General features: G+C 40.7%; 1 protein-coding gene across 1 annotated transcript; it reads left to right on the top strand.

Moving 5' to 3' along the window:
* Positions 1-1,023: 1,023 nt before the first annotated feature.
* ube2h (ubiquitin-conjugating enzyme E2H (UBC8 homolog, yeast)) lies at positions 1,024-25,683 on the top strand. The gene is made up of 7 exons (XM_062444173.1): positions 1,024-1,269; positions 16,825-16,901; positions 18,046-18,120; positions 18,209-18,248; positions 19,394-19,446; positions 20,826-20,954; positions 21,139-25,683. Exons 1-7 carry the CDS (start codon positions 1,217-1,219, stop codon positions 21,261-21,263), a joined length of 552 nt encoding a protein of 183 aa, XP_062300157.1. The 5' UTR covers positions 1,024-1,216; the 3' UTR covers positions 21,264-25,683.
* Positions 25,684-26,971: the final 1,288 nt, after the last annotated feature.

Below are 26,971 nucleotides of genomic sequence, written 5' to 3'. Positions count from 1 at the left end.
GTGACTCAGACTCTCTGCATTTATATGTTTTTAATATTTAAGGTAGCCTTATGACTTGATCATTAGTGAGGACATGGGGGGAGGACAGGTATTGTCAACATTGTCTTGATTTTGCCCAAAATATTTCCCTTAATAATGTATATTTCTAAGGCCTAATATTCAGCCATGTCACACCAAAAAAGATTTCAGATCATTCTACCCAAAAAGAGTCAATGATCTACATGTGGGAGTGTCTCTCACTGTATGATTGAGATCATCTTTAAATTGTTTCCAGCTGTGGTCCGACATTTTGAGGTATACACTCACTGGCCTCTTCATTGGGTAAACTATGCAATCCAATACAACAGCTCTGCTATAGATTCTACATTTTTGAAGCTTATACATTTTCAGTTTTTGTTGACATTGTCAAGAAGGTGATAATTCTACTTTATGTTTATTATTGGGATCATAGTGGGTGATGGTAGAGTATTAGGGTGTATTATATTGACTGGTGTTCCTAATATGTTGTCCACTCCATTAACATATACTTGTGACCAGTACACCAGAACCACATAGTACAACCTCAGTAACAAACATACATTAGAATCATCACTTTTTTGACAACGTTAACAAAAACTGAACATGTATAAAATTCAAAACAGTACAATTTATGGCAGAGCTGTTGTATTGGATTTGATTTAGATTGCACAGGTGTACCTCATGAAGTGGCCGGGGACTGTATATATCACAACATCAAGGCAGAGCAAGTGTAGCAGTGAGGGATTTTCTTCCTAATTACAAAAACTGAAACTTGAAAAAAATGTCTTCATATTAATATTTATTCCAGGTCATACCATTTCTTAATTCTAACTTCTTCAATGGAAAATAACAATTTGCTTCCCAACATGAAAACAAAGTTACAAAACTACAAATATTCTAAATAGAACTACAAAGAGGTTCGGTCGCGCGTATGTGACGTTGTCCGCGGAGGGATCCCAGCTTGTCAGAACCATGGTCAGAGCGTTGAGAGGCAGTGAACAGCAGAGGTCTACTAACGTTAGCTCAGCAGCACATTAGGACAGAGAGACATTCAACAGAGAAGACGTTATTTTGCGGTGAACATTTCTGAAAGCCAATGTTAACTTTCGGATAGTACAGTTTGCTAGACTGTCTAGCGTTTAAGGGGGGGCTAGCTTTCAGTTTACTCGCTGGTGTTCTGCGGTGGAAATAGCAAAAAATGTCGTCTCCAAGTCCGGGTAAAAGGCGAATGGATACCGATGTGGTGAAACTGTATCCTTTTCTGGACATAAACAACAGTCTCTCAATCGCTGTCTGTTAGTCAGCTATGTCCTAATGTATGTGGAAATGTGATATGAGCATACCCTATTTATTAACGCTGCTTGTTTTAGCTTGGTAACCTAACGCGGATAGAGCTTTCATTGTGAATGACTAGTGTTTTGTGTAAACAACATTTTGCTAGCAAAGCCAAGTGTTAGCTATTTCTGTCCTGCGAACCTTCAGTTGCTCATCGGGACAGCTGTATTAGATAATCAGATCGGTACTTTCACCATTTTGCCAGTACAATATTTTTTTGTGACACTCATCTTTTGTTGTCTAGCTTGCTGTCTATTTTCGAAAAAATACTGCAACAGCCCGAAAAGACGCTAACGTTATTCTGCTTTTTCCAGGAATGTCTTTCATCTTGTTGCACCACTGGCAGCGGTAGACTTAGATAAAGCACCTTTAAGGCCATTTTTGTGTCTCTATCCAGCTTGTTGTTGTCAGGGGACCTAAGTCAAATTGCCTTTTTACACGTTGACACAGGAGCTTGTTTACATAACGTAAGGCTAACGTCAACTCAAAATGTCTTTTGTTCTACACTCGTAAATGCGTTGACGTTATTGCAGCATGTGTAGCTTTCTGGGTCTAATTAGCTTTGCTTTGTAACCCTACTAATGGTTTTCCCCCAAAATTGTGTTATTGCATCTGTCACATGAAATGTTACCTTGTGAACGCTGCTTGAGCTGAGCTGGCTAGTCTTGTTGGTTAATTTCAACATCAAAATGGCCACCTGATCTGTGTCTCACTGTACTTCAGTTTCTGCAGGCAGATACATGGCAGCCTAAACTTGTGTCATTTAAACAATGTTTATAGTTGGGTTGTTTTGTTAATATCGGAATTGGACGTTATCGTGGCAGCTGCTTGTTTAGTGGCAGAGCAGGTGTCATGAGGCAGCAGTCCGATTTTTCCACTGAGGATTTTGCTTGAACTTTCAGGCAACATCCAGGGTGTTCTGTTTTTCAAGTCTTTGTCACCATGTTTACTTTTGTTGTCGTGGTGTGTTTGTTTAACTTCAATTATGTTTGACAGAAAGGAGCTCTTATAAAAATGAACCAAAACAACATATTTTTCAGTCCATACAATGTTCTAGAAGAACAGTATGAAAAAAAGTGGTTTTGTTTTTGTCCCAGCACAGTGAAAACCAGCTTAATGATTGGGTAGCCTGTTACTAGCCGGAAACCACCAGAGGGAGGGACTTAGAACAGCTGATGGGATGGCTGTAAAGCTTAGTCAAATATGGGGCTAGAAATGGGCTGGTCAAAATAAATCAAAAACAAGGGGAAGTTGTCTTTAAAGGAAGATTTTGAAAGGTATTGCTAATTGATTTTTTAATTTTTTAACAGAATTTAAGAAATACTGTATTCTGAGTTGTTTTGCTTATATATATATATATATATATATACTGTATATTTACAGTATACCTATCCTGTCTGACTTATGCAATACTGATTCTATATTTCATAACACACCCTGCCTCATACATCATATTAGAGTGGAATATCTCTAGCACATACAATTGAAACTACATTTGGCTGCAATATGTAAAAACACATCAACAAGAAGGCGTCAGCTAGTTATTCTCAAGCTACAATTCTCTTGGTTTTTGGCCTGTTGCCTGAGGCATTTTGTTGCGTCTGTTAGCTAGCAACAGTGCTTGTTTGAGCAAGTTAATTCTCCCCCCTCTCGACTCCACTTCTGTGTAGGCTATGATGTGGTGGTGAGGCAGACAGAGCAAGAGTTTTTATGGATTGCAACACACACACACACGACTTTGCAGTATTGGGGGGTAGTACACCCCCTCTCCTCGAGCTATTTCACTGACAGGCAAGAGCAGGTTTGCTGTATGCCACCTGCTCAATTCCATACAATGGTGTGTGTGTGTGTGTGTGTGTGTGTGTGTGTGTGTGTGTGTGTGTGTGTGTGTGTGTGTGTGTGTGTGTGTGTGTGTGTGTGTGTGTGTGTGAGACAGCACCATGGAAGAGCAGTGGTCAGCAAGTATTGAGATGTGTGTTTAAATGTAGGTCTACAGAATCGAGATTGTCAGGGTGACACAGCACAAGGGTTCGCTGCTGACTGGGCCATCTTGTTGGGTTAAAGGTAAGAAGGGGTCCAGGGTTACTGGTTTGGGCAAAAGTCCCTTCCTTCTGTTTGTGTCCCTAAAGCAAAACTAGCCGTAACAACCTCCTCTCTGTACTCCCTATCCCTGTTAGTGTGTGTGTCGCCCCCCCCCCCCCCCCCCCCCCCCCCCCCCCCCCCCTCCGGTGAAACCAAAACCCGAAACTCGCACCACCTTTTAGATAGGAGCAGCTTCTTTCTTATGGGCTGACACTGAGAGCCCTCACGCATTAATTTGCTGCGGCCACAGGAGAGCTGAGAATCTAGAGCGGTGGGCATTAGGGAATTCATGAAAATGAATGTCAGAATGACCTCGGCATGTAGTATCACTGGATTTAAGCTTTGAGCTTTGTCCTAAGCCAAGCCGATGGATAGCAGCCTGCTTTTGGTGCCAAATGTACAGCCTGTGTGTTTGCATGCCAATAGTCTGAAATCTTTGAACTATTTAATGAAATAGTCATGGAGAAGGCACAGGGTGTTGCTTTACTGTGAATTTTTCCGTCTGTCCCCTACTCCTTCACCCCTGCCATTTCAAACTTATAGTCCGAGGTGTTTATGTCTCAGGGATGGATCGTATTTTTGTGTCTTCTTGTCCAGTTCTTGCCAGGCTGTAGTCCTAAACCTGAGGTTAGCCTTATTCTTCAGTGACCTGTGTAACCTTTGGCCACTGGCTCTTCACCCTTGCTCTTGAACATGTTGCGTCAATTTTGGAACATGGTGTACTTGAACAGGAGTCTTAGCAGAGTGTGTCATTTGAAAGAGCTTTACATTCAGCTTGTTGTGTGGGGATGACTGCACACACTGTGTAGGTAGTTGTGCTATTATTTGCATGCATTCATCACTGGTCTCTCGCTTTACAAATGCTTTCAAGCAGTAAGCTGCTGGAATTTGAGCACAGGTAGATTACAAAAGACTAAGCCTATTGTGAATGCTAACACAAGCTCTTGTGGTGTCTGGGCATATGGATTTTAATGCAGAGAATGGGACAGAAAAGAAAAAGTGTGGATTACCTGTACTACAGTTAATACACAGTCAAGAAAAAATGTGTATTTTTATAATTCTTCTGTCATTACAGATGTGATACATGTTTGCAAGGTTATCAGGTTTTTCATGGACATTTATTGATTTGTTTTCCCAAAACAAGGCTGTTGTGTGTCATGCTTCTCTTCTGAAATTACCACTTACAAAAATCTATTTTATATGTTTGTTTAAAAAAAATATATAACTAGACTGGTAGCTTGGTAAAAATCAACAATTTTTCATGAGGCCTTGGATGAGCTGTAAACACTTTGTGAACATCATGGAATTTGATAAAAATGATAAATAAATTAAACCATATAGGCATCCTCCCAAAAGGCAAAGGCAAACTAACTAATGGATTCTAAACATCAAAGAGCAGAGTTAGAAAAATTCGGTCAAATCGGTAAGCCATGCTTGGTTCAGCTCTTTGAAACTGCACTTCTTCAGTCACTGCGGAGGCCATTGTAGCACAATATTTATCTTTGTAATAGCACGAAGACTTGAGCTTGACTTTGTTCATAGCAGATGAAGACATTTTATATAAACCAAAGAGCATTTCAGCTTGTGCTGTGCAACCTTTCAGCTGCTGCCGGAAGGTCTGAAAGTGATTGGATAGCAGTGCTGTGAAGCATGGCCACCAACAAATTATATTCAGCACAGTGGTGGAGTTGTTGGATGGGGTGGGGGCATCAACACCCGTCTTATATGGGTCTTTATCCTTTATCCTCAAATTAGCATCTTTACATGATACATATTTAGTGTTTCATGATATATTCAAGGGGATTTTTCTGTCAGTCATTTTTCAGGGGTCCTTTTTTTCCCCTTGAAGTGACTGTTGAATCAGCACTTAGCCTGCAATACGTCTGTTTCATTCAGCTGTCGACAGTCAGAGGGAGGGCTTATAGGGGCACTGTCCACCTCCTTCCCCTCTGCCTTTCTCACCACCACATCCTCCACCCTCCCCAAAAGGAATACCAATCCTGAGCTTTATCTGCCCTCCGCTTGGTGTTTCGGCCCCATTGTGCCCTTGTAACATGACATCCGGACAGCATCAGCAGCAGAGCCTTTTGTGTTTCCCGTTTACAGGAGCCCCTGTGACCTCCACCTCCCGCTGCTGGGTCAGACCAAGTCACACAGCTACAGGCAGCTAATCTGCGCTCAGCGCTATTATTGCGAGACTGAACCAACTAGATGCAGTTTACTGTAGGGAAGGAGCCAGCAGTTCTCTGCCTGCTTCTGATTGAGAGATTGATTGAATGAATAGGAGCATGATGAACCCATGACGAGAATGTGGAACGCTCTGGTCCTGTGATCCTGCGCCATAAAATAACAATGTGCTTTGTTGTTATGGTGTAATAGAAGTTAAGAAAATTACAGAAAACTTAACTTGCAAGCCCACAGTACCATTTTATGCTATTGCTGTCAGCAAAGACGGCATACTGTAGGTATAAACTTAACGGAAACAACAAAATACATGCTGCTGTTTGGAGGAGAATCTATGTCTAGCGATGAGTGCTTACCTGAGCCATGTTTTTTTTTTCTCTCTACTTAGCCTTGCTTTGATAAGCGTTGGCCATGCCGTTGCCCCTAAAGCCAAGTTATCAGTTTCTAGTCCATGTTCATTGTGGCTTGAGGTTAATATGTAATCTGTAGTAAGAAGCTCAAACACTGACTCAGATTATGTAGGGAACTGCCTATCTACTGTGCATGCAACCATTCATGGTATGGACTTATGAAGGCTAAACTGAAGTATCTATGGTGTCATTATATCCTAGGAAAGCTATACAACATCTTAACATATAATACCTACATCCAAATGGGTTTGTTTTGTATGCAGTCAAACAGAGACTTGTATGTTTTTTTTGCCAAACTGATATTTGGCTGGTTCCTGTAATATGACAGGAACATCATACAAAATAATGTAATAACAGGATGAGAACATCATGTCTCTTCTTCAAACATCTTTGTTTGCTAGTCAAGAGGGGAAACTTTGGAAGACACTCATTCTCCAAGAAGTTCCCTAATTAAACTTCTGCTCTTGTTCTTTGTTCATGAATGGAAGTTAATCTAGTAAACTGGGGATGGGAGGAAACTGCCACGATATCCCCTCTTACCGCCCCCCTACCCACCCTCAGTCTAGTCAGGGGGGCACCCCACCTTGATTGACAGTCCTGTTTTTGGGGTACAGGAGCGAGGCATCTCTGACAGTAGGATATTGGAGGCCCTCACTGTTAATCCCACAGTGCAAACAGTGAAGCTTCCTGCACGCATGGCTGAGTTCTCTTAGAAAAACAGATGGACTGAAGTTCCTCTCTTTGTTTCGCATGTTTTTTTTGTTTTTTTTTTCCTGGGGAGCTGGAGAGTTCAGCCTGCCTCTGCTGCTCACGTGCACTGCTCCTTTAATGTGGTAAATCAAAGGAGTGACGATAGGCCGACTGCATGCTTGATCATTAGGGCCTGTGGCACTGAATCCAGTTGTCTTTACATTAACTGACTTATTTGTGCTTCAGCTAAAATAGCCTATGTATGAGGCAAAAGAAGCCTTATCTATAAAGTGCAACCTACACTATCCACACCCTATACATATCTCTATCTGCCAATCTGCCCCTGCATGTTTCTTGTCTGCATCAGTTAGATAAAATTAGCTGTGTGTCTGCGTTTCACACTAAACTGAAATCGAGGTTTGTCTAAGTTGCAGTTTCTTCAACGTGTCGCTGGTGAAATTCAGGACTCATCTGGTTTTTTGGGGGGTTTCTTTGTCTGTACGACAGCAAATCTTGTCGTATCTGTTAATAGATTTGCTCATTAGACAGTTTCCTCAGATTCAGGTCATTGTATCTCCTGCCCCGGCTCAGTTTTGTGATCATTAATGATCATGTGTGTGTGTGCACGCACGCAGCACGCATGTACGTGCATACACAGAGAGACTCTGTGTTATTGCTGTAAATAGACTGTTGATTTAGTGAAGGGCTGAGAGGAGGAGCAGCTGAGGGATTCACGTTAGATTGCAGTGGGTGGGCTCTCATCTCGCACCAGAGAAGACAAAGAACTTAGCCTGTGCAGTATTGTGCCGCTCCGGCTCTCATACAGGGAGATAGCCACCAGCTAGCATAGTACTTTGATGCCTGTATCTTACAGAAACTAAATCTGTAAAGCAATTAGAATATCTGTGGAGTATTTGAGCTGGGTATTTTTGTGTTGTTGTGATTCTTTGTTTAAAGCAGTAGGCCCTTGTATTGTTTCACAGCTCTTAGTAAAATTGCAAAAATACAAAGACAGCTTTTATATTTATGTGCATTTTTTATTATTATTGTATTGTTGGTTTTAAAGGTACATCCCAGCATGTTTTCACCTAAGGGATAAATGGTATACCTCCGTGTTTATATGTAGGTTAACACTATAAGGACTTGAAAAAATGTACACAGATTCAACCTATTAGACTACCTGTTACACACGTATAGGTCTTATGTGGGCTTATCTGTTTTTTGTAAAGTAAGTCATATTTGCTGTTGCAGACGTAATTCATATGACATATCATATGTTTAAATATTTCCAAATTCTACATGTTGAACTTTAAAGCAGGAATGAAACTGAGGAATTCACCCAGCTAATTTATTTCCCATCCACCCATTCAGTGAGTGCAGCACTTAATCAGACATTTACATGTGGATTTCAGTGAGTCAGGCCTATGGGGCCATGTGTCCATTGATATGTAAAACTCGCCGCAAGGTTTTTCTTTTGCAGGGGCCGCACACACTGGCACTAAGCACTCCATCAGCAGAACTGACAGTTTAAGCCCAGTTTTGCTCAATAACACCACACTCGAGATGTTAAGACATTCATTTACATTCTTGAACGTAGACCTATATTTCAGTACCGTAAGAGAGAATTGTTTTTTTTGCAACATATCAAATTGATACTCACATTGTTTTGCTCTTCAGAACTGAACGAATGTCAGGATAATGGCAGATAAGATGTGATGATAGTTCTTAGTATTTAGTTTTTCAGTTTCGTTAAGTGTTCTCCAGACAATAAAATCAAATGTGAGGCAGTATTAGTTGACACGGTTAAGAATGATTAAGTCTGTTGAGGTTCAGGGTTAAAGTTTATCACACATACAACCAATTTATTGTGAGAGATCAATAAAGCCAATGTGTTCGTAGTGATAAGCAGAGGTTAGAGTAAGTTAATATGTCTCATGTCATCCTTGTAAATTTTTGACTATGACCTCAATATGTCCTCTTAAAATTTAGTAAACGTGAGTCAGCTTTATCACAACTATTCTAGTTGAGCCTTTGGAAGATTAAGTCACCCCATGTCGCTAATTGAGTTGTTTCTGTTCCAAATAGAACAATCACATGCTTAATTTGTTTGCAAGTACAAGTGAATTGCAGTCCAGGTTTATTAGTAGAGCTGATATACCGAGGTAGAGGGGAGATGGCTCGTATCTCGTGTGAGGTGTGGGTAGGAAAAAGGGGAAGTGAGAACAGCTGGCAAAAGACCGCAGGCCTGTTACTGTCCTACCCACACACACCACCTTTCAGTTATCAGTGTCTGCCAGGGCAGTCGCGGACAGGCAGGACCCCATTGCCTCAAAGGAGAGCCAGGAACGAGCAGGCCACATTGACAGTGATGAAATGAGACACAGGAGTGTTGGCTGTTGCTGAACTTCAGATTTGGGGGGGGCCATGAATAACTTGCAGCATTACTTTTTATGATTCCCTTACAGCAGAAGGTACCACAATTTCCGTCCAGCAAACATGCAAAGACGTTTAAGCTCCTTATTACTGGTGTACCTCTGGTCTACTGACATTTGTGACCCTTTAGTTCTGTCATGCTGGTTTGATGATTTGCTATTTTTCAGCTAAACTCTAATTAAGCAAGACGTCCTCTTTTAGAAATGTGAAAATAAGTATCGGGGTGACTATTTCTGTAGTGTTTTTTCTTCCACATATAACCAACTGTAACCACTATAGCTAAATTTACTTTTAATGCTTTTATGGTTGACTTTTGGTGGTTTCACTTAGTTGTCAGCTCTATCAGTAGTTGCCTGTAATTGTGTATTATTATTGTCGTTGGTTTGGTTGATATTGTCAGATGCTAGTGATTGTGGTATCAGTATTAGTAAATGGAGTTGAATGGGAGCTGTAATCTTTGTCCCCCCCCCCCCCCATCTTCAGCTCAACATGTATTCACAGGATTATCTATCTACAGAGTCAATGAGCTGGGGAATGAGGCGGTTTCTGACAGTTGGAATGGTTCGGTCCGGCTCCAAATCTGCATTAAAATTGAGTCGGGAGAGTTTCGCTTAATGAGCAATAAAAGAAAGTAAACAGCTGGGGGAAAATGTTAGCCTCAGTATGAGAGAGAGGAAGAGAGGGGGGGGGGGGGCAAAGAGTGGAGGAGTGGGTCAGTAGGTTTGGCTAGTGGCAGCTTCAGGGGAGAACTGTGTTTGTTTGGTTTTGAGCTGATTAAATCACACTCTCACAGCAGCAGTACCCTGCCTATCGCTAGCTCTGCCTTCTGTGGCAGGATGGTTGCCGTGCTACACTAGCTGCCTCTGTTTTCAGATGGCTGAGTGTAGTGGAGGTCACACAGTAATCCGCCTTGGCACAGTGCTGCACACTAATGCGAAGAAACCTATAGATAAAGGTGAATGCTGGCAGAGACGGCATACGAGAAAACATTTTACACCTAAGGTGACCTCGGTTTTTTTCACTTCCACTCATTTTGGGAGGAAGAAGGAACAGCTTTGTTGTTGGTGTAATGTTGGTATAGACTTTGTTGTCTGTTCCCTTTATTGTCTTTCAGCTGTACAAAGCTGCTTTCTGTCACCATTCTTGCAAAATGGAGCTTGTTTTTTTGTTTTTTTTAGAATGAAGTTGTCTTTTCTTTATCTCTTGCAGGCCATGAACCCGAGCTCGTGCATTTCTTTCGGTAGGCTATAGTTGTGTCTCTTTTGGTGGAGGAAGCCTACCCTTGCTCACACCCCGAGGATAGCATGTATATTTCCTGCCTTTCATCTGCAATGCATTTGACTGTACATTGTCGTTGCAATCTGATTGTGAGGGGAGAGAAAGTGAAAGAGAGGTTGCTGCTTTGAAGTTCCTCATATATAAATGAAGTTGTACTCTTAGACAGGTTACTCTTTGGAGAAGTTCAGTGTTTCTTTTTTTTTTCCTAAACATCAATTCCTATGTACTTGAAATACTTGCACTAAAAAAAAAAACACCCTCACACTACATTATCTATCCATCCTAGGCCACACTACTGCCGAAGGCAAACAAAGACGCTGTGCTGTCAGCATGTAGTTCACCTAATTTCGGTATGCAGCAAGCATTTCACCTCTCTGAGCATCAGTCTGTGGAATATAATTAGTATGTTTTTGATGTGTAGATAAATTCTGCAATAGAAAGTTTTAGGGGGGTTTATTACATGTCAACATACACAGTAGTAGACAAGTTATGCTCGATGCTCGATTGCTCTACATGCAGTGCATGTCTTTCAAACCGTGTCCCTAAACAGTTTGTAATTGTTAGTGGAAATGTTTTTATTTTGCTCCAAAACCAACTGCCAAAATATTAAACATTGAAAAGCTGCCTTTTAATTCACAGTTCATTTGTGAAGGTGTGCCACAAGGCTCTTAACTTGGCCCCACTCTCCTTGTTATTCACATCAATAATCCTAATATATTACATTTTTATTTTTATTTTATTTTATTTTTTACAGATGATACAGTTTTATATAATAATCTATAATCTAAAAATAGGTTAATTTTCAAAAAAAAATTTAGTCAATTGCAGCATCAGTGGATATTCATACAGTACATATTAACTGCATCCACCAGGGAATTTAGCCTTACAAAACTTTCAATTATCACCTTAAATAAATAATATTAATAGATTTGCTCAGTAAAGTTGTATCCAGAAATATTTTTTGTCTTTTGTGTCTACGTACACACTCATCATCGCTGGCCTGCAGTCCACAGCAATGATGTCATTCTGCCTGCAAGGCTGGATCAGCATTCACCAGGCTGAACTCTGTCTCTCATTTATCTCTCCATCACTATCTCTCTACGTCTCTTCTGGCGTCGTTCTTTCCATGTTTCTTTTACTTAATTCCTCATCGGCTCTCTCCGTCATCTTCTCACGCTCTCTCTTACTCCCTCTCACTGTCTCAGCCCCTCTTGTTTAGTTGGCTGACCTTGTTCTACCTTCTCTTTTTATGTTTCTCTTGCCTGTTGTCTTTTTGGGGGGTGACTGACTATTAGTGTCTTTCTTCTTGGCTTTGCTTTTGCACTCTGAAACATAAGCAGTGCTTCCTATGTTGCGTTCACACAATACGTCGAGCAGTCTTCTTCACTGGTCAGTACCATGGTTTACACTCTGTTATTGAGTAACCTTGCGCTCGCCCCATGTTTTTAGGGATTCTTTTGATTGGCTGTTTTTTTTCCTGTTATCTCAGCCCAGTCTGCCCAGAAGCTCTACACTTTCAAATTAAAAGGATCACTTGAAGCTGGAGGTGTCAACAGGTGGTCAGAGTATTTCTTGCTGGTTTTAAAATAGCCTAAACTGGTCTGTGGAGTCAGTGTGGTCTCTTCAGTACATGCCCAAGACATAATGATGTACAATATTGGAGGAGAAAAAAAGTTTTTGAAGCTTTTTGATTAATTTGTTTTTCCGGAAATGAGATAGAAAATAAAAAGTTAATGCTCAAAAATGCATCTACTTGTTAATACTGGATTTTAAAAATGTATTACATCACCCTGATGAAGAAAGAAAGGTGTGGGCTGTTCCTTCCCTTCCTCACCTCCAAAAGAAAGATGAGAGGAGCAGGGAAGTGCTTTGAAAATAGTCAATGCCTCCCCCCTTTTACCAGATCAACATGTTCCGTCTCCATAGAGGGAGACGCTCGAGCATAGTCGACACCGCATTGTTTAACAGAGTGCCGTTTATGATTCACCGCCATGTTTGTTTTCCATACTCAGGAAGAGGTTGGTCAGGATGGGATATTTTGATCCTGGGTCACACAGGGATAGAGGCCCTGAATGGACCAGAAGGAAAACAAGACATGTCTAGACCACAGCAGTAAACGCTATGTACAGCATATTTTTACACTTGAGTCTTTCTATGTGCTTCATAAAGTTTAAAAAATCAGGATATCATTGACCTTACTTGGATAAACTTTGAAACATTTTATTGAGGCTAATTAGTAGCCTGAAAGTAGCTCTTTTAGACCTTTCCCCTGTTTTTAAACTGTCAGCGGCTGCTTTAAAGGCAGTACGTCATGTATGAAGAAAGTTTGGCAGTGACACAGTGCCGTTTTTACACAGGAGACCGTGTTGCTGTTACAGTTCGGGAGTTGAGGATGTGTATGTGTCTGGATTGATTGGGCTTTGTGTATCAGATTATATGTGAGTGTAAAAGGATATTGACCCGGTGCTGTCCACAGATTATGACTTATCTATACTAATCCAAGGTGGGGGGATGGACGTACATGTAATGCTGATAATGGGGAACAAGTACATACGTAGCCTTGATGAAAACCCTTGTGGTAGTTTAGTTAATTGTACTGAACCTGTGAATCTTGTTTGGATAGTAATGAGTGTGTCTACATTCACATTAATATACATAAGATACCAAATATCTTATGATATTTATTGTATTTGGACTGCTCATTAACTACATTAAGGCTAGAAATGATTTTCAGGATATAGGTAGATTCAAGTCATCGTTGGTTTGTTTATCTTCCTTTCATGCCTGCTAAGGTGAAACCAATTGTCATGTCACCATTATTCAAAAACAGACAAAAAGACACTGCGGCTCATAATTAATTGGTACTGTATGTGTCCTGCCTATCCAGTTTTGTGACCGTCCACTTACCTGACTCTCTCTGTTTAGCTGGCTGAGTGGCTGTTTGTCATCCATGCTCCAATCCATCCTCCACCAGTTGGGAGTTTACAAGCTCCACTAGGAACTCCCTCGTGTTTTAACAGACCTGCCAAAGTCTTTCATAGTGGAAAGGAGTGGTTGTCGACAGGGTCTTGAAGTTATTTACCGGGTGGAAGGAATGAGTGCTTGGAGCTTTGGGGCCTCTCAGTAAGAAACGAGAGGCCAGCGGGTTAGACCATTGTGTCATAATAACATGGAAGATTGCACGAAACCCTTTTAAAAATGAATTCATACTTTTTGGGATTGGCCTCACTAAAGACACAGATAAAAAGACACAGAGTCAATCAAAGCCAGAGTTTATTCTTCAGTATCTTTGTGTCTTTTGTGGTTGTTGCTGCCACGTTTACTGTTCAAACCGCATACAGTTATATGTGACTCTTGACTGCACTCAAATTTGCTTACATGTGATTTTTTTCTTTTCTTTTTTTTTTCTTTTTTCTGTGTGTAACTTGCTCGTTCACGTCATCATCATGTGAGTGTAACAGAATGTGAGAAGTCAGTCTGTGCTGCAACATGAGCCGCTCCGTTTACCTACCTCCTCGTCCTCCTCTCACATGATCTCACTATGGTCACATGAGTATTTAACGATCACTAAGAACTCGACCATCTGCCTGCTTGTAATTTTGGTGTTTTTGTTAAGTAAACTAATATTGGTGTCCTGTGAACATGTCCACATGTGTGTCAACTAAATATCTCGAAGGTCTCACAGTAGGACCAGCTCTCTTCACTTGCATCTCAGTCACTACAGTCAATACAGTCTATTAGCCTGCTGCATAATCAGGGTTGATTAAACCCCTTTAATAGCTTTTCCCCCCACCCTGCTTCACTGCTGTCTTCCATAACATGACACCCACAGTCCATACCATCCCCCCGCCCCCCTACTCGGCATCGCTGCCCTTTTTTCATGTAGCCGTGCACACATTAACTCACACACGAGTGGTTTTACTGTTGGTTAGATGCATATATGGCCTTAGATGAAGGGCAGAAGTGGGTGAGCTGAAGAATGTGGACATAACACATGCATTTATGTATGATTGTAGTAAAGTATGGGAGTAGTGTTTCTGTAAGTGACGGTGTCTCCCTAAGGCACTGGGGCTGGTTGTTGTTTTGCCATCATGCGTTAGATAAGTATTGCTCTCGTGCTGCTAGTGGTTATTCATTCGGCTTTGGACTTTTTGCATCAGAGGGCCAACAGTCAGAACAGAGAGGTTCCTCTTCTGCCTCACAATGACACATTTCCTCGCCGAAGTCAGGGATTCAGTCTGTTCTTCGCAGACTCAACCAGAGCTTAAAATAACCTCTAGTTTGATTTAACCCTTTGGGGGGTCAGTGCTACTGCTAATGGGATACACACTCAGTCAGGATTGACAAGCCAGCTGCTACTGATTTTTGAGCTATCTCTCGTTCCCTTGTCTCTGTAACGTTCCCGCCGGTTCTCTCTGGTTTTGTGATCATTTTCCTCTCTTTCTTCGAAACGTGATTATTTGTTCTCTAGGTGTCTCTCTGCTTCAGTCTGATTTCCTGTGCTTATTTCCTCTGCTCGTATCAAAGAAAAATAATTTCTCTATGATGAATTCATGTTAGAGTAGGGATCAAAAATAATCAGAGTGAGTGTACGTTACATTACGCTATAATGAATAAAAAATACACTAATGTAATGCAGGGGTTGTTATTACTGTAATCCTGTCAGTAAGTGGAGTTGTAGAGGCAAACACTGGGTGCTTATTTTCTCCGCTAACCGTAATAAACGTAATACATATGAGGAAACGCTGTTTTTATAAATCTCGGCTGTCTAATAGTTTCCGAGGTGAATCACAATAAATAAGAAGAACACTAAAGTACTGACAGGTTAGAAACAATTTGGCCAATCAGTCATTTTTTTCCTAAGAATGTGTGTCATGAGCAAGTCTGGTGTTATCACTTACTTGCACTGCAGCTGACAGAAAAGCATTTGTACATTTAAACAACAACCGAAATTACATCATCTGCTCATCTGCAGTCGGAGATTTAAGTTAGATTCAAGTAATTATGAAAGTTTCTTTCTTGACAGATCGATGGAGCATAAGGCTGCAAATGAAATGTTCAGATATAAATATTCTAATAATTCAAGTTAGGCCTCAACTCAACTATGTAAGACTAAATGAGGAAAGTATAGAGTATCTCAATTAAGTAACTTGTCCGTGTTGACATACCTTGTCAAAGCCTCTCTGTCACTGGCTGGTTATGTAGTCATTTGGACTAATGGAGCCACTTTGGTCGTGCAAACATAATTTAATCTGATCTGATGATAGTGTTAAGTGTAGAGAAGAGAACTACATTTACGTAAGACTGATGTTTTGATTGATTTCGGAGAGAAGGAGATTCTATCAAAAGCTGAATACTTCAGTAATAATGTTTATGATTTAATTTAATCCTGCACTTCAGCCAAGGTAGAGATTACAATGAGTTGTGTTAGCAGTATGCTGGGTATTTGCAGGGTATTAAAAGTCACTTATTTGGTTTTCTAAAAGGCCTTAGAAGGTGTTAAAAATGTACAAAAGTCTTCAAAAAATGGGAATAATTATTAGTATGAACTGCTGAGAAGTACTGAAAAATATGATATAAAGGATTCTAGGCCGTATCATGCTCTCTGGTTATGATTGTGAAACAAGTTTAGTATTAAAGAGGTCTTAAAGAGTCTTTCTAACTTGGTGGACCCTGCACAAACCTGGTATGGGTGGTAACATAAACTAGTAGGAGTGCAGAGTGTCTTTAAGGAGACAGACTCCTCTCTGCGGGGACTTGTGTTTTATGTCCAAGAGGGCTATTAGAGAGTGACAGGTGGAAGGAGGCCTGTGTGTGTCTGTGTGTGTCTGTGTGTGTCTATGTCTGTGTGTGTGTGTGTGTGTGTGTGTGTGTGTGTGTGTGTGTGTGTGTGTGTGTGTGTGTGTGTGTCTGTGTGTGTGTCTGTGTCTGTGTCTGTGTGTGTGTCTGTGTCTGTGTCTGTGTGTGCATGACTTTTCTGTTTCTTAAACTTGACAAATTGGCTTGCAGCTATCGATTGTTACTGAAAGTGGGTCTCCAGGTGCAGGGGTCAGAACAGGATCCAAGTGTAATTTTTCCCCCATTGATTTGTTTTCATTATGTGTCAGGAGCTATAATTCCTCGTTAGTCTTCATAACTCTGTGATATCAAAGAATGATGTCGGTTCAGAGGAGGAAGAGGTCAGACTCTTCTTGTGTCGTCTTTCTCTCAACAGTTCATGTAGCGATGTGTCAGACTCGAAACAACCAATATAAGGAAGCCTAATTGTTTGTGACCCCAAATCATATTCAGTACTCATTAATCATTTAATTTCCACAGGTTGTGTGTTATTTAAGGGTTTGTGTGTATGTGTGTGTGTCATCATGTGAAGCTCTTGTCCTTAACAGTCTCACAGCATCGAGAGCAAACATGAAGTCACCATCCTCAGCGGACTCAATGAATTTGTAGTGAAGTTTTTCGGACCACAAGGAAGTAAGTGTTTCTCTTTTCTGATTTGCCAAAAAGATTCTTTTTTTTTTCTCCTTTGCTGAATGAATCCTCGTTGGGCTAATTATCGTGTCCCAGAAAGTGTCCCTAGGGTGTAGTGTGCGTGTGTTCTCCCAGGTTCTGAAAGTATGAAACAAATTATGAAACGTTTGTTTGTGCGTAGTCCACTTGGGATCTTGAACGCTCTACAATTTACGCCCCTTCCTAAATCAAACACTTAGCATTTTTTAGAACCGGTCGTAAAACTAGATGAAGTGTTTTAAAATGGGTAATTTGACCGCATCAAGATGTTCATGAAGTGACAATAAATGTTGTCCTGAGGGCAGCCAGCAAAAGAATCTCAGTCGTTCTCCTGTTTGGAACATGAAGAGAGGTTTGTCACAGTGGACCAGGAATGTAAAACGGATTGAGAGCAGGCCCGAGGTTTACAAAGTGTAAAAACAAGAGAAGAGCCAGGCATTTTGTATGAGGGAAAGCCGCCTCATTAGCAGGAAGTACTTGTTACTTACACTTTTTGCAAAACATCTGTCTCGCTCAAAACCGCTCCCACTTGCATCACCAAAGACAGGAAGTGGGTATTTGACCCTGTTTGTGATGCCTTGAAGCAATGCCGGATAAAATGGCTTGGTTGTGTGTGTCTGTGTGTGTCTGTGTGTGTGTGTGTGTGTGTGTGTGCGTGTGTGTGCGTGTGTGTGCACATGCTCGCTGCCATACATCCTCAACATGAGTATTTTTTGTCATTAATGTGCTGTTCAGTTTAAGCACATGAGGGGTCCTGTTACACACTGCTATTCTGGGACAGAACCCCCCCCCCCCACACACACACACACACACACACACATTCACTCTCTTCCTCTTTGATGTTAGCATATTATAAGAAGTGATTTTGAGGAAAATAATTCTCCAGGGCAGAAATACATTACTGCATGAAATAAAAGAAAATGGCAGAGGGAAGAAGTGGCATGTGTAGTTCATTTCTCAGCTGGCGTTCTTTCTGTAGAGTTTCTGAGAGGACGAGAAAAGAAGTGCAGAAAATTGACACAACCCCACAGCGTCATCCTTCATGCGCTCCACCGGGAAGTCTCTCCTTTATCCTTTCATTGTTTTTCTGTCTCCTCTTTACTTACAGCGCCGTACGAGGGAGGCGTGTGGAAGGTGCGAGTAGATCTTCCTGACAAATACCCTTTCAAATCGCCATCAATAGGTAGGAGCTCCACTGTCACACGCAGTATTACTGAATGTATGAAATGCATTTCTTGAAGTCGCTCTTCATCTCTGCCTTTCTTTTTCAGGATTCATGAACAAGATTTTTCATCCCAACATCGATGAAGCGTAAGTTCATCACTCTCACGCGTTTGTCATTGTCAGTGTCTTTGATGGGTGTTTGTTACTTGAGACCATAATGGCAGTATAGACTATTGGATTATTGGTTCTTAACAGTCATTTGAAGGCCTTGTGTCTTAAAGCTCATCAAGTGGTATTTGCTTGCTGTTATGTCATGTTTTAAACAGCTGGCTCGTCATATTGTAAACTAATGTTCTCTGTTGATTTTTCATGGCTATTTCAAAGCAAAGAAATATTAACAAAAACAAAATATTAGCATAATCGGCTAACATACATAGCAGCAAATCAAGCAAATTACAAACCTGGCCAAGCGCTTTGTTCCTCTGTGCCCATTAATCCACTGCTTAGAGGCAAGATCCTCTGAAGGACGCAGCCTATGAAGGTGGGTCCTTGGGATAACTGGAAGGACAGGCTGAACCTGTGCCTGCTCCCCAAATGACACATTCACACACCAGTTTCAACAAAGGCTGAAACTGGTGGTTAATTTGGGTGCTTCCAATATCAGAAAGTTTAACTTCTAGCATTAGGAAACTGCTGACAAAGGTTAAGTATTAGTGGTAAACTTGAAAGATTAATAATACCCATGTTTATAGTACAAGTTGTGTAATTTCAGTTCAACATACAATGGACAACAGGCCAATAATGTGTAAGGTAAACTGTAAATATATGGATACGACGTTAATTCTCCTGTGGTGAAAACACATTTAGTCAGCTGACAAGACAAACAGTGGTGTCATATCAGGCTTTCATGATTCAAACCTTGTAGGTGCTTTTTCAGAGGTGACATATTTATGAGTGGGCACCATTTAAATGTAAATACCTGGTAAATCTGACCTGGTCACATGATATTTCACAACTTTACAAGTTGACAAGAACCTCAATTGCCTGCCACCTAAGCTATATGAGATACTGAGGACTGCAACAGATATATCACCGGTGTCCAATTTTGGGGCCACATTTCTCAGCTGCATTTGAAAAAGGGACAAATGCAGTTGTCTAGCTATGGTGTTTTACATGTAGAAATGCTGACTTAGGAAGATCCAGTCGCTCCACTGAGATCCCCCACCCTCTCTCTCTCTATCTCTGACCTTTGGCCTTGCCACTCTAACTCTGTTTTCTTCTCGGTTTCCCAGGTCAGGAACAGTGTGCTTAGATGTCATCAACCAGACATGGACAGCCCTTTATGGTGAGTGGCTCGGCTGCGTCGTATGTGTCCATATTAAGTTTCCTCACTGTGGTCTGTGATTATGTGTGAAGAACTTGACACAGTGCCATCAGCACCAAAAAGGTGGCTGCCGGGACCCCTCGCCAGCAAATGCGGGCACATTAAGCAGTGGTGCAGAATTGTCCTTAATCTACTTACTGGGGGGGGGAGAAGTGAACACTAACGAGGTAATACCCTCACCCAGCAAGGTCAGAACACATTCAACTTTGACAGGAATGATTTACTGTCAGTCAGCTGTGAGGGACAGGGACATGCTCACATACTCTCAATGGCAGTGATTGTACTTACTGTTTCTTCTTTCTGTGTATAACTCTGCTGTTCTCCATGTCCCCGCGCCCTTCCCCGTGTACATTTCCCCATTAATTCCTCATTACAGCCCCTCCACACAGCTAAGATAGCTGGTGAGCAATATAAACAGTTTTACAGTAATACCCTTGTAAGATATTTCAGCATCCCACCCTATTTATTTTTAATGGTGTTCTGGGTTTAAATGTGAAAGCCCTTAATAACGTTTAAGTAATTTCACTCAGTAAATTAACTCTGATTGGGTGATCTGAGATAATCAAGTGAGGTAGGTTGCACAATCTTCTTAAATCAGGTAAGACCCTTTGGGGATTCACATTTCTGTATCACCTTTGTGTAAATGTTGCAGATGTTGTTGTGGGGAGTATTTTTTTTGTGGGGGGGGGGGGGGGGGGGGGGGGGGGGGGGGGGGGGGGGGGGGGGGGGGGGGGATCAGATTGGACAAACACATGGAAAGAATAGGCTAATCAACCCAACATTGTGTGTAATGACTCTGCATAAGGAAAGCAAACAAAAGGAGCTGATTAAATCATCTAAACATGATAATACTGTACAATAGACTGTAGGAAGTATTTGTTTTCACAATTCGAATGGGTCCAGTGGTGACACCTAGGAGTTGGGAACAGAACTGCAGGTTTCTGACTAGGCCTCAGCACTAAGAGAAAGCTGAGGCCTGCTAGCAGAGAGCTAGTGAAAGGGATTAGTCTGTTTCTAGCCTCTGTGAGGTTATCGGGCTGAGGATTTTACATTTGTAGCCAAAGATTCTTTTGTATATTTCTGTATTGGCATCGATGACTGACATCCATGTAAATTGATTGTGATCTTCAGCAGTGCACTGGAACACTTTTTATGTGGCAGATTAACAGAAGCAGGTGTTTCATATTACACATGCAGCACCACAAGTTTGGGCACACTCTCTGGTTCAAGTGAATGGGATAGATTACTGGTTAGATTTCAGACAATCCTGGGTTATATTGTCTATTTTTATAAAGTTTATTTCAGTAGGTAAAGTTTGATTTTGTTGTCTCTCTCCTCAGATCTGACCAACATCTTTGAGTCGTTCCTGCCCCAGCTGCTGGCTTACCCAAACCCCATCGACCCTTTGAATGGAGACGCAGCTGCCATGTACCTTCACCGGCCAGAGGAGTACAAGCAGAAAATCAAAGGTTCAGTATAATTTAACAAAATCTGTTGGGTGTTGATCCCAGATATCTTACATTCTTAATTAATTACACAGCTTGAAAAAAACCCTGCTTTTTCTTCTATTCTCTAACAACAGCAACAACAAAAAATTTCCCTTTGGGAGTTTTGGCTGTCTGATGACACTCTCCTCTTTTTTCTCCTCCACAGAGTACATCCAGAAATATGCAACAGAGGAGGCTCTGAAGGAGCAGGAGGAGGGGGCCGGCGACTCTTCATCTGAAAGCTCCATGTCTGATTTCTCAGAAGACGAGGCCCAGGACATGGAGTTGTAGTGAAAGGAGGGCTCCCCCATCCCGCCCCCTCCTTTTAACCCCCACAGAGACTATATTTGATTTCCTAACCATGAGAAAGCAGACTTATAATATTCATATTTAAACAAGTTGATTTTTTTATTATTATTATTATTACTACTAAACAAGGATTTTTATGGATATCTAGCCTTTGGTGTGTTTGACAGACACCCCTCCCATTCTGTAGCTGTTTCTCCCCACACAGATGTCGCGATTGCTTTCATATTCTCTCCCTGTCATCTCTGCATTTTTAAGGTGTATCACGTAGTCATAGCCAGAAAAAAAAACTCCCCGTGAACTGCTCATTTTGTTTTTTCAAATTTCACTTTTTAAAATATATCTTTCCAGTTTGACCTGAATTCTGATTTTTTTTTCATTGTCTTTTTCCATTATACCAATAGATTCTGACCGATGATTTGTTAGTTGCTTCACTGTAGAGCTGCTTAGGTCTTGCTTGCCTTGGGTGCACAGCTCTCAAATATCATCCTGTAGTCAAGACAGTATTTATTAAGATGTACAAAGACACAAGATATCTGATTATACTTAACATAAAAATAAAAAAAGTGTTACACCAATAGACAGTGTAAAAGGCTACCCTAAATGCTGCGTAAAGCAACTTTTTCAACATATTGATTGAGGCATGTCAGGACAAAAAAAAAAAAAAAGGCTTTTCAGTTTGCTACCTTGGCTGTTACTTAACTTTTTGTTACTCTTTGTCGACCTGCTGCAGCTGCCTGTCAATGTGTGCTACTGCAGTGCAAGATAAATACTGAACAAGGTTCATGCCTTAGGGAAAAATATACACACATATATACATACATACATGTCTTATTAAAGGGTGGGAGATAATATGGTGAAAAAGACATATTTTGGGTTCTTTGAGTGTTGATCTGTTTGGACGTACACTAGTTGCACAGACTGTACTGAAGAGTTGTGCATGAAGGCAATGAAGATGGCTCCACTCTGAGGCATTTGTGGAGATTCTGGTCAGACTCAGTTGGTATTATGGGAAATAAAAAATAGACCAGAGCTACTCTTTAACCATTGGACCATATGAATTTAATAATTCATTCAACTTGCACTGGTTTTCTGTCAGGAGGCACCTTAAAACACGGGTAGCGAACGTTCTCATCGTGCAGGATTCAAATGAATTACAATCATCTGTACTCCTGCTATTAAACAAAAATGTATCCTCATTATTGGTCATTAACAACCTTCATGGCTGAGTGTTGAAATCACCTATTCAGGTGACACTGGATTTAGGAAACCAGCACCAAACTCTGTTGTAATGTTGGTGAAAAGAAACAAAAATGGTAATATGGTTATTGAGCGGATCTGAGTGAAAATGAAGAGTGATATGTGGAGCTAGATTCGGGTTAGTGTTGTATCGGTCCTCCTTACATTCCGCCGTTACCTGGAGTTCGCTCCAATGCATGCCCCTTCATATTGGTCTGACCTGTGGTATGTACACCGACTGCATCGACTGGACTGCCTACCAGAATTGCTATTTGGATTACTAGTTTGAAGAAATAGGACCCGATATATGACATTTAGGCTTGTAGCAATTTTTATTGAGGGGAATTATTTTGACATTGATTTGATATGTACAGATTTGACTTCTTAAAAAAAACAAAAACTCTGGTGTCATTCATTGTTGATTCAATGTGAAAGGGGGAAGATGTAAATCCATGATGAGTGGAAAGAGATCGCAATCGCAGCTTTTTTTTTTTTTTGACTGTTTTTCCTACTTTATTTCTTGTACTCTCACTTTTTTGCCCGATGGGGGGGTCAACACGTTTGGATTTTTTTTGTGTACAGCATCTACCTTGTACAGTGATAAAGACACCTCTCTGTAGCCTCTTGGAAAAGTCAGTGTTGAACCCGAAACACTGAGCAGGCGTCGCTTGTTGAGGCGAATATGGCAGTCGAACTACCTAGAAAACCTTGAAATGTATTCACTTCAGAGATTGCAGTAACAAAACAAAAATCACTGGCTGCTTTGTGGCAGATTGTGGATCCCAAGTAGGAGATTCATAGCTGAATCATAGCAGGGGGGGGTTACCTTATCACCTCTGATTTCAACTCCCCTCTCCTGTGCCTCATCTCTAAAGGAAGGTGACCATTGAGGAAATCCCCGAAACCATGTTTTTCCAAAAAAGCCATGAAGGTGGGAAAAAAAACTAGAAAAGCACATTTTTTTCACAACATACTATTCTTCACCTCCTTCCGCAATTTGATCCTGTATTACAGTTGTGATTTGACATCTCAATCTTCACTCTGTTGCAGATTAGGGGAATAACCCAGGGCTGAGTGGCATTGGGTTTTCTTTGAGCTAATGTAGGGTTGTTAGACTTTTATGGCTCAGGTTTGAAATACATGAGTTTGGTTGTATCTTGCATAGTGATTAACATTTAGCACCCAAAAAAGGTATTGAAAGGATGGATATCATGCTAATATTTGTTGAACTGTGTTTTTTGACATGTCAGGATAGTTAGTTTTGCTGGGTGGTGACTTCAACTAAACAACATAATATGCTATATGGCTGTATTACAGATAGAGTTTAGCTAGTTTGGTATACTTACCTGATAAAAGCATTCATTGCTCATCTGACTTTTAGTTAGTGTCTGTCGTGTGATAATATGTAAGATACTCCATAGACATGCCTACTTGTCCTCCTCCTGCAGATTCAGAGTTGTACAGATTGAGTGTGAGTGATTTCAAACTAGGGTGACGTTTGACTTGTAGAGAGCCTGATAGATCTAACTGTACAGAAATCAAAAGTGTGGTTCAGCCCCCTTACAAGACATTGGATTTTCTACAAAAGGCCATGACTTAAAACACGATTCTGTGCTCGTAATTCTCACCACATTTGAATTTTGATTTAAAACCGAGATGCGTCCTTGGTTTTTTTTTTTTTTAATTTCCAGTATTTATCAGAAGAGTTTGACTGTTAAAAGCTACGGGATGATAAATTCTCTCCTTCAGCTTGGGGGAGCGTTCGGATATTCGCTCATGGTTAGCTTCCAGCTGTACGCGGCCATTTTTAAGAGTTAACCTGTGTGATATTAGACATGTTCTAGGCAGTATAAAGCTATGTGACTGTTTTACATGTGTTCAGAGTGGCTGTGGTGAAGTTTGTGATCCGCATCCAATCGAACAGAACAAACCTGCAAAGCTGAATACAGATTCCATGTCTCACAATTGAGTTTTTCTCCCTAAGCTGCCCTTAAATGTGTATTTATTCCTTAAAGAGATATCTTTTTTTTTTCTTTAAAAAAAAAAAATCTTAATCAACAAGCGCCACTGATGTAAGTTATGGTTCAGATAAATAAATCACACAGAGGAGAACTTTATGTTAAGTAATCCAGATTGGAATAATTGTTTTACTTTACACCTGTGCAGTATTGTACTTGAGTGCTGAAAATATAGTATATCCCAGTTGAGAATTTTAATTAAAAAAGAAGCACATTATGATATCAACTAATGATATTTTTGTCTTTTTCAAAAACACGACCCTTGGTTTGGTTTTCAGCACCGTGCATCTTCTAGGCATTAAATTGATGATATACTCAGCTGTGGCCTGGTGTTGCTATGGTAACATGACAACTATGTGATCTTTTCAGTGGCCTCCTTTGTTCTTTTGTTACTCCCCAGACTTACTTCTTCAACGTCAAGAGGAAAAATTACTGCCTTTTGTTTTTCAGGTTTTCTCTAACCTGAGTCAAGAACTAAAGAAAATGTCCTCAAACCAGTGAATGATAATACTTACCTTCCTAAATTATTTTTTGAAAAAGTATGGAAATACATGTTTATTGTGCTTTTTATTTCATTTCCTTTTGGCTTTCCCCCCTCCTCCTCTTCTGCTTTAAAACCACAGAATTACAGAGAACAATGTCTTAACTATCCAGAGTTTTAAACAGTGACTCAAAACTATTAGACTTCACATGATGGGATTGATGAGGTCTAACTGTAGACCTGCAGAAAAAGTCGAGTCCAGAGCCATAGCCCTCCAACCACACTCTCACAGCCCCCCCCCCACCCCACCCTCCACACACACACACACACACCGCCGGACACAATAAGGATGAAGGGCCTCAGCAAAGTGAATGGACTGGACTATCATTAATCCATAGACAGGACGTCCAGGGCTCAATCTCCATTTATCAGCACAGCTGCAGAGAGCCAGCACCCTGATCCTGTAATACCACCACCCCCCCCACCCCCCAGTGTGTTGACCGTGTCTTCTCGTGCACTTGCATGCTTCTGGTGTGGAGTTGAGGCTCGCTTGGTGCACACCATCCCATTCTGTCTTGTGCTTGTGTGGATATGTGCCCTGTGCTGGCCTACTGCTGCCATCAGGGGACTCAACAGGCACACACAGCATGGAAAATAGCAGTTTTTTTTGAATAAAAACAATGTATTTGGTACCTAGTGTGTGATACTTGAGGGTTAAGAAGTCAAAGGTTTTTTGTTTTGTTTTGAAAAGTCCATCTTTGGTCTTATTTTCTTCGCCCTCAATTTGCCCTCCTCTTGTTTTTTTCTTTGCATTGTGAAGTGGGCATGCTTGTCAAAACGACAAATGCTCTCTATTAATAGGCTTATAACCTCATAAATAGTTGTGTATAAAATAAACTGTTATAACTTCTCTTTTTTAATAAAACATTCAATGTGTATAAATGGTCTTTTTGTGGCTGATGATTTTTATCTTTTTGAAGCTGTTTTACATAAGAGGAACTCAGTTTAATTAAACCTGCTGAGGTACGCTGTGTACTCTACAATCTGTTATTACATTTTTATGGAAGACATCAGGACTTTGCAGCAGAAAACATTAAATAACATGTAGCATGATTAAGTTAGTTTTATTTCTTTTTAAAACATAATGCTTGATATCACTCTAACGATCCAGATATTTGCACATGAGCATGTACAAATTTTACTCACAACTGTGATACATTGTATGTTCATTTTACATTTTTATATACCGGAAAACATGCACAGCCCTCTCAAATACTATGCTCACATAACTTTTAATGCATGTTACACATATTATAATTTTCTGTTTGAAATGTTATCCTTTATATTTTATTTTAATTCTTATTCGTCTTACTATTTATTGCACACTGGCCTTTTAAGCACAGGCTGAAGAGAATGCCGCTCTGCATTCACTGCACATGCTGTATGAGCATGTGACAAATAAAACCTTTTAATCTGGAGTCCAGAAAAAGGTTAAATCACTACATTTGTTACATCACTGAAAATCCCAAGGTACCCTATCTCTATAGCATCGACTCAACTACATGCACGGCTTCAAGATGAAACAACTGGCAGCAAATTTACTCAAAATCTCCAGAGCATGAACATTTTTGAATGCACAATTTCTATCAAGATCGATGACTGAAGTTGTTTTAACAGGTTGCACTAATAATCCAAAAAGATGGCAGTAAACACTTTGATTTTATATTAAATATCATGCATTTTGTGCTCTTCAGAAAACAAGCTTGAACCTTCCCTGCAATAGCAGCAAATCCACAAGGTGTCAGTGTGGCACAACACTCCTCTGTCAGACTCCTCACCAACCAGTCTCAGGGAGCTACAATATGGGCCACTGTCTGACATGATCCCCGTGCATACTGTGAAACTCGAGAATGAGGTTAGTGCACCAGTCCTTCCAGTCTGCAACAGTGGTGATG

Source organism: Scomber scombrus, chromosome 22 (assembly GCF_963691925.1).
Source record: "Scomber scombrus chromosome 22, fScoSco1.1, whole genome shotgun sequence".
Classification (NCBI taxonomy): domain Eukaryota; kingdom Metazoa; phylum Chordata; class Actinopteri; order Scombriformes; family Scombridae; genus Scomber; species Scomber scombrus.
The sequence above is the reverse complement of the archived record's forward strand: the minus strand, read 5'-3'. Positions and strand labels throughout refer to the sequence as shown.

What these genes read in the sequence shown, in the direction of transcription:
- ube2h (XM_062444173.1), top strand. Translation starts at nt 1,217, where the DNA reads ATGTCGTCTCCAAGTCCGGGTAAAAGGCGAATGGATACCGATGTGGTG. An exon ending in GATACCGATGTGGTGAAACT is followed by an intron (nt 1,270 to 16,824) that starts GTATCCTTTTCT and finishes ACAGTCTCACAG; the next exon opens with CATCGAGAGCAAACATGAAG. An exon ending in GTACAAGCAGAAAATCAAAG is followed by an intron (nt 20,955 to 21,138) that starts GTTCAGTATAAT and finishes TCTCCTCCACAG; the next exon opens with AGTACATCCAGAAATATGCA.